At 54.5% G+C, this 8,100-nt stretch overlaps 2 protein-coding genes across 2 annotated transcripts; both read right to left on the bottom strand.

Moving 5' to 3' along the window:
• Positions 1–1,079: 1,079 nt before the first annotated feature.
• GNI_015100 (hypothetical protein) lies at positions 1,080–5,517 on the bottom strand (the record flags this gene model as incomplete). Its single annotated transcript, XM_011130652.1, has 2 exons — positions 1,080–5,305; positions 5,412–5,517. The coding sequence occupies 2 exons, from the start codon at positions 5,515–5,517 to the stop codon at positions 1,080–1,082; spliced, it is 4,332 nt and encodes a 1,443-aa protein (XP_011128954.1).
• A 128-nt stretch (positions 5,518–5,645) lies between these two features.
• Positions 5,646–6,965, bottom strand: GNI_015090 (ornithine/acetylornithine aminotransferase; the record flags this gene model as incomplete). Its single annotated transcript, XM_011130651.1, has 1 exon — positions 5,646–6,965. One exon carries the CDS (start codon positions 6,963–6,965, stop codon positions 5,646–5,648), a length of 1,320 nt encoding a protein of 439 aa, XP_011128953.1.
• Between the last annotated feature and the right edge of the window lie 1,135 nt (positions 6,966–8,100).

Below are 8,100 nucleotides of genomic sequence, written 5' to 3'. Positions count from 1 at the left end.
TTACGTTAGTTCCGACGTTGGGATCGGCTCCATTTTTCAGGAGGGCTTCTGCGACCTCGTAGGCCCGTTTTCTGCAGGCGATGTGGAGGGGAGTTTGGCCTTGAGGGCCCTTGGCGTTGACAATGTCGGTCTTTGTGGGGGCATGTGTTAGGAGCGTATTGACGACGTCGGCACAGGTTGTGGAGGCGGCGGTGTGTATGACGAAGTAGCCCAGAGCGTCAGGACAGCGGACGAGTAGTTGGGTGACGATCTCTGGCGGTCGATCGGCGAGCAAGGCCTGGATGGACCGGATCTCCTTGCGAATGACGGCGCAGCGGAGAGCTGACGCCAGAACCTCGGTCGGGTTGGACGATTGCTTCAAAGAAAGCGGCGTCGTGGTCGACACGCCCGTCGAAGAGGAACAACGGCGGTGGCTCACCCTCGGCACCGCCACAGGTTTCCGCACCGACGTCGTTCTCGAGGGAAGCCGCGGTGGGCCATGAGCTACATTGCTCCGAGATACCTTGTTCCCAAACGACTCGCCGCCAGTCAGTTGGGGAGAGGGGATCGGCTGGGGAGAGGGGACTCCGCGAAGCTGGACTCCGCCAAGCCGAACTCCGCCAGTCAGGACTTCGGCGTCGATCGATTTAGCCTCTCGCTCAAGGACCCAGCCCGCATTCTCATCGCCTCGACCACCCCCCCGGCTCGGCGACTTGGGGGCTTGGGGAAGGTGGACCTGAGGGAGGTGGAGACGGATTTTGGGCGGCGACAAGTGGACGCCAGTAGACTCCGTGTGGCATTCGGCGACAGGGGCGTTCTTGGGCAGTGTCATCGACGCAGCCTGATCGTAAGCCAGCCATTTTCTAGCATACGTCCATATCGACGTGACTATAGATCTAAGAAGGGGACATTAGATCCAACGTGATCAGACGTGTAGCACACCCGCCTTTGTGCTTCACACACGCGTTTGTGTTTGACACACGTGTGCGGCGTACCTAACAATTGCTACCACGGGCGCGAAGGGCTTTTGGGCCGTTGCCAGCATGACACAGAAGATCGTGAAGGGCTGCCGCGCCGCTGCCAACATTATATAAAAGAATTTATTGTTGAAAGATGGAGTCGTTGCCGGCGATTATGTGAAGCATTATGACGGCGTCCGTTAGGGCGGAGCCGTTGGCTAGTTCGAAGAGGAAGACCTGTGGGATACGGGCGAGTTGACCGGTGCTGAGGTGGAAGGTGAAGGCGGTCTGCGGAGGTGAGTCGAGTTGGAGTTTTTTCATGAGGTCAAGATCGGGCTTGCTGTAGATCTTGACATGGTCGCCTTTTACCACAGAGAAAAGCAGCTCCGTCCCACGAGTGAGGTCCATTCCACGCGACTCCTTGGCCGCCAATCGGATCACCATCGACCGTGTCCGAACTGTTTTATGCAACATTAAGATCCGGTAACAACAGTCGCCCTGACGTATCACCTGCCAATCCTGCTTGCTACCGAAACGACGAACCAATTCCACAGACTTGTACCGAGCACCCGCAGACGGAACCGCCCGAATCGAATCCTTCACCGAACGATCCCACCACTCGAAGTCTAACGACGGCACACTCACCGCACGCTCATAACGCACACCATTAAACACGCCGCCGGCCTTCTCTGTTGGACCGAGGTTGGTCACAGCACCCACCACTGTACCGAGTCCTAGGTCTGGACCTAGGTCTGGACCTGGTCCTAGGCCAGACACAGATCCAGAGCCCGCCGCCAGCAATGAGCTGGCGCCAAGTGATGAGTCGCTCGTTAACGACCCGTCGTCCAAGTCGACTAGCGTCTCAACTCCTCCAGTCCCCGCCGGCCCGGCAGGCCTGACCGGTCTGGCGTCGTCGTCCACCTTGACCAGGCGCATTTCAGGTTCCCGAGCGGCGGGACCGCGACGGTGGCGCCGGTCGTCTCGTGGGTCCACGTCTTCTCTGACGTTCCATTGGTTATCCTCCTGCTCTCTATCTGCGACCGGTCCCTGCTCGTCCTGGATCTTGGCTCTGTCAGCTAGCCTGACTCTGTCAGTCAGGGCGGGAGGGGCGCGATCTGGAGGCTTGCCGAGTCTGCGGGAGCCACCTCCGACTCTGCCGAGAAGCTGTTCTTCGACCAAGTCTGCTTTGAACACGGCCGTGGCTTTGGTGTTGGTCAGGCTGCCATCTACTGACTTGTACTCGATACGCTCGCCGGCCCACCACTTCAGCACCGGGATCCGCACGCGCTTTGTCCGACAGCGCACGATCTTCCCTTCTTTGTTCATCGCCGAGAAGGCACGTTCGTCGTCAGATGAGGACACCTCGCAGATCGATATCCGACGCAACCGCCGCGAGGCCTCGGACAGACGCAATGTCGCCTCTCCTACCAGCGCCAGGTCCTTTCCAACCGGCACCAGTGCTTGACTGTCCGCCCCATCGGCTCTACTCGCTGCTACCTTACCTTGTCTGCTAGCTAATCTAACCTCTTGCGTCTTCTTACTCGCCAACTTGGGTTTCGCTTTGGCCTTCACCTTAGCCTTAGTCTGAGCCATCTTCCTTCCTGCCGACCTAGTCGTCCTAACGGGCTTGGTAGGTTCCCTATGAGCCACTGGCGCGTCCATAGTAACCGCTGGCTCGTCCGTGATGGCCACCGGCTCCTCATCAACAGCCTGTGGCGGTTCGTTCCAGTCCGCCGGCAGAGGGCTGTCATGCAGGAATGAGTCCACTTCGGTACCACCCGCGTCAGCACCACCCTTCGGATCCTTCGCTATCCTCCGGTCCGCTAACACCTCCTGTGCGGTCTCGCTTTCGGCGGCTGGTGCTTCTCGTCCCGGGTCCTGGTCCAGCGGTCGGGGCGTGACCCAACTGGGACTGTTCGGCACTTGGTGCTTCAGAACGGCGTTCACCGTGTCGGCGAAAGCCTTCAGATTCACAAAGGCCTTGTACGGCTGAGCCGACCCTCGAGAACTGTCGCCATTAACTACCTGCCCAGCACTACCTACCCCTGCTGGCTCGACCCCGGTCCGTTCGGTGCCTGGATCTTCAACCTCCGCTTGCACCGTCTCGACCCCTCCTTGCTCAACCCCTACCCCTGCCGTCGACTCCGGGCCCGCCGTCAACTCAGGCCCTGCCAAATCGGAACTTCCCCTCTTCTCTCTAGGCTTCTGAATGATGGGCTGCCCACTGTTCTGGCTATCACGGAACTGAACCGAAACCTCCGTCTGGATTCCACTTGCCTGTTCAGACGTCGTGGCAAACGGTGCTTGGTCACCCCGGCCCTTCGCTTGAGTCACCAGACGCGATCGTTTTCGTGGCACTTGGTGAGTTGGCTCCGGATCCGAGACCAATACCTGCAAAGTTCTATCCGCCATCGGCGACTCCGCGGTTCGAGTCTCGCTAGGCTTTCTTTTCAAGTTCTTACCGTTGGACTTGCTCACAACCGCCTCTGGGCCCACCGCGCTTGGCTTATGCGCCGCGATTGCCTTACTCCCCAACGTTGCCTTACCGGCCACGGCTTCTTTACCGGCCAAGGTTGCCCTACCAGCCGCAGTTATCTTACGGGTAGCTGGTGCCTTGCCGTTTGCCGCCTCTCTCCTTCGAGCTCCTTTCTTCTGCTCCGCTACCTCTGGCCGATCGGGGGGACTTTCGGGAGGGTCGGAGTGGTGGTACACCTGGTCACTACCGTCCGCCGGTTCGATCCCCAACTCCGCGATCGGACGACGGTCCTCCGACTGCGGTAGAGAGTCTCTCTTGTTCGCGTCTTCAGACACAGCCGACACTCCAACCTTCTGCTCCGGTCTGCCCTCAGGCGCTCGAGATTCGACGCTGGCTCGAGATTCAACACCGGTTCGAGACTCAACGCTGGCTCGAGAGTCCGGAGGCAGTGACTTTGTCTTCAGGTTTCGTCTGCTTAGCTTGGATGTCTTCTTGCTCAGCTGTACACCTGCTTTTTTCTTCGGCCGCTCTTTCACCACCTTCCCATTACTTGCTTTAGTAGCGACAACATCGTTAGCGACAACATCGTTAGCGACAACATCGTTAGCGACAACATCGTTAGCGACAACATCGTTAGCGACAACATCGTTAGCGACAACATCGTTACTCTCTAGAGTCCGGGCCAGGTCGCCGACGTCTACCCTGTCGTCGTTATCTGCCCTGTCGGCCAGGTGCATTACGCCTTCGGCTGTTCGACCATTGCCGTTTATTACCAGACCACTGGTTGCATGATCGTCATTGGTTTGAGTACTGAAGAGCTTCGTTGCTGGAGGGTAGTTGATTGTAGGAGCGTCGTTAGCTGCAGCGGTGGGCGGGATCTCTGAAGGTTTCGTGTCTGAAGGTTTAGGTGGGCGTAGTCTCTGGATAATGCTCCTTCCCGGTACGGGTTCTGGTGGGGTGGAGGTCTTCCGTTTATCTCGTTCGCCCAATGGTGTTATGGGTCTTTTACCCAGCATGGGAGGCAACAGCGGAAAGTCAACGGTCTCCGTGTCTCCATGTCGCCCGGAGGTGCTGCTACCTGGCTCGTCATAATATTTCCAATCCGCCGCCAAACTGTAGCGCTCCGGGTGCAACATGCGAGTCACAGCCTTCTCAACGTTGTCGCTTCCTGAGGTTGCTTGTTCTTCATTGCGATGGTCATTGCGATGGTCATTGCGATGGTCATTGCGATGGTCATTGCGATGGTCATTGCGATGGTCATTGCGATGGTCATTGTTGTAAGTCGAGTGGACATCTGGAGGTCGGTGGCGCGAGTCGTCCATCTGCCCAATCAGCATGTTCAACACATCCATTTCGTTGTCCGGCATGGTCGACGTCCGGACGCTATCCATTGACTCTCGATGGGAACGGCGCGGGTTGAAACTATTCGACGTCTCCTCAGAGTTGGATTCGTTCATCAATACATTCATCAAGCGTTCGTGATACTCGCGCGAACTTGTATCGGCCGGCAAACTCTCTCTTGTTATAGTCACTGGTTCTCTATGTTTATCCTGACCATTAAGCGGCACACTCCCATGCGCATAATGATTTTCCTTGTTCTGGTGATTGTCTTGTCCTCGAGACGGTCGCTGCTCTTCTAAGCCCACCTCCAACAATTCAAAAGGAATCCAGCTCCCCGAAACTCTGCGATTGGACTCATAACCCCGCCCGCTCAGCTCCAAATCGCTCTGTCCACGTCTGGTCTGTTCATGGCTGGTCATTTCATGGCTGGTCATTTCATGGCTGGTCGTTTCATTACTACTCTGGGCGGTGGCCCCGCCGAGCTGATAGAATATTTCAAACGGGTCATCTGCATCCCTCAAGACATCTAGTACATTTTCGATTGCATTGGCTACAGACGGCGGTTTGATAGGTGTAGCTTGAAATTCGTTCACGAGGTCCCTAATATCCCAGTCATTGTTGCTCATATTTTTGCTGGTAAAACGCTGGCTGCTTACCCCGGACGGCAACTCTCGAAGTACCCGCTTTATGCCACAAGAGTGTTAGGACTTTGTCCATTAGGACTTTGTCCATTAGGACTTTGTCCATTAGGACTTTGTCCATTAGGACTTCGTCTATTAGGACTTCCGTTTATCGGTTTGTGTACTGTGAGATGGTTAGTATACTGTGAGATGGTTAGTATACTGGGGGGTGGTCGGTATACTGGAGGGTGGTCGGTATACTGGGTGTAATTAATTAGACAAAGTTAATTTTGGTGAGGGTTCCAACTCGCCGACAGCCGAACGGACGATGTCTGCGGCTTTGTGTAGCTCGGGTTGGGTGATGATGAGAGGGGGTGCAAGTCTGATTATATGGTCATGAGTCGGTTTGGCTAAGAGTCCGAGATCTTTGAGATGTAGACAGAGTTGCCAGGCACTGAATTGTGGATAGATCACGACACCCCATAAAAGTCCGCGACCTCTAACTTCCTGGATTATATGTGGAAAGTCGTGTTGTATTGACTGTAGAAGCTTTTGGAACACCAGCCCTTTTTCGGCAGCTTGTTTGGACAAGTCGCGTTCCAATATCTCCTTGACCGCAGCCACGGCAACAGCACTACCAATAGGGTTACCTCCATATGTGCTTCCATGCTGGCCGGGCCTAATAGTAAGCATGATTGGATCATCAGCGAGGACGCAAGAGACGGGGTAGACGCCGCCACCTAGGGCCTTCCCCAGACATATGATGTCAGGCCGAATGTCGTCGTAATAGTGACAAAGTAACTTCCCAGTTCGGCCAAACCCGGTTTGGATTTCATCGAGTATGAGAAGCACGTTGTTCTCGCGACATGCCTCACTGACGGCCTTGAGATACCCCGCCGGAGGCACCACGATTCCGGCCTCACCTTGGATGGGTTCCAGCAGCACCGCCGCCAATCGTTCACTGTTCTCTTTAATCACTTGGATCATGGCTTGGCTGTCTCCGAAGGGCACCTTCAAAAAACCAGGCAAAAACGGTCCGTACCCACTAAAACTTTCTGGATCGCTCGAAAACGAAATCACGCCCAGAGTCCGACCATGGAAGTTGTTCTCCGCAACCACAATTAACGCTTCATTCGCCGCAATCCCTTTCACGTCATAGGCCCACCGCCGACCCAACTTGAGTGCAGTCTCCACCGCCTCCACACCCGTGTTCATAAACAACGCCTTGTCGTAGCCAAACGTCTCCGTAAGCAACTTCTCCGCCAGCCCCAACTGGTCGTTGTAAAACGCACGCGATGTCAGATCCAGACGCCGAGCTTGTGCGATCATCGCCTCCACAATCCGCGAGTTCCCATGACCTTGATTGATCGATGAATACGCCGACAGAAAGTCAAAATAAATACGACCATCAACGTCCTCCATCATACACCCAGAGCCACGAGTCAATACCACCGGCATCGGATGGTAATTGTGAGCACCAACCTGGCTCTCCAACTCCATATACGACTCAGCCACCCCTACCGTCTCCTTCTCCACCGCCGTCTCGTCCAATATCTTTTCTGTACCTGCCTTCTCGTCCAGTGCGGTCATTTCCTCAACAAGTATACAACTGTTCAATCACCGAATCTTTCAGTTCGGGAAAACCAACTGACTACTGCACCCGGAAAGGAAAACCGTCACGTCTACACCGTTCAACTAGGATTTTATTGAGCGATCCTTTTTGCGGGTGGACGATTGCCCGTTGAATTGAACGACTGCGACAGCAGATTGTTGACTATGATAAGGTTCATGTCGGGGGGGGGGGGCAACTGCCGACCCGATAGGTCGGTAGTGCGGATGCTTTGATGCGCCGTCGGTGACAGGCTAATGATCAGAGGTATGCTGAAACATGAATTTCCCTAGTTGAACGTTCTCCCAGTAACGGGAGACGGTGCGCAACCTGTCTGGAAGCCCGAAAGCCGTAAAACTTAAAGGTAGTAGAGGAAAAAACCGCGGTAGACGCCCAGTGCTACCCAACGACCAATAGGTCCGGCCTGTGCCGTTTCCAGTTCGTGCATCCCAAATCTTGGGGTACGATGCCAACCCTGTGTTCCCGAACCACTTCCACAACGAAACGAAAAACTCCCAATTTCGTTCCTGTCTTCGCCGGCTCCACCCATTTTTTTTTGACAATAAATTCGGGCCGTCTCCATTTGAGAGTTAGTGGTGGCCAGAAAAATGGCCGGAAGTCTTAGCAACGGCCGGAAGTCTTAGCAACGTGTGGAAGTCTTAGCAACGTGTGGAATCTTGGCAACAATGCACATTGACTTGTGGTGGATGCATAACCGTATGATGAAGTAATATATTCAACCGTATGATGAAGTAAGATATTCAGATTCCTTCTGCATTGTTCAGTGAGGAGAAACCTATCATTCTTTCTGATGCGTCGCTTACACCATCTGTCTACGAGAAAAGGAGGCTGTTTCTTCTTGTCGTATCGTGAGTGTTCTGAAATGCACTTTGTGATGACAATTTACAACCTACCCAAATCGATTTCTGACGTGTGCTGACGAAATCAATTGTATCATGTACCACCAGTCTGATAATCACGAGTAGATTGGCCCACTTGGTTGATCGTCACATACATTCTATATGATGCATACTCTATATGATGCATCCGTATTTAACTGAATCCCTTTGAAGATTTATGTACAATCACCAAGATCGCTGATTTTTAGGGGGGGGG

The sequence above is a fragment of the Gregarina niphandrodes genome (assembly GCF_000223845.1).
Source record: "Gregarina niphandrodes unplaced genomic scaffold scaffold00002, whole genome shotgun sequence".
Lineage (NCBI taxonomy): Eukaryota > Apicomplexa > Conoidasida > Eugregarinorida > Gregarinidae > Gregarina > Gregarina niphandrodes.
This window is presented reverse-complemented; position numbering and strand designations above follow the sequence as displayed.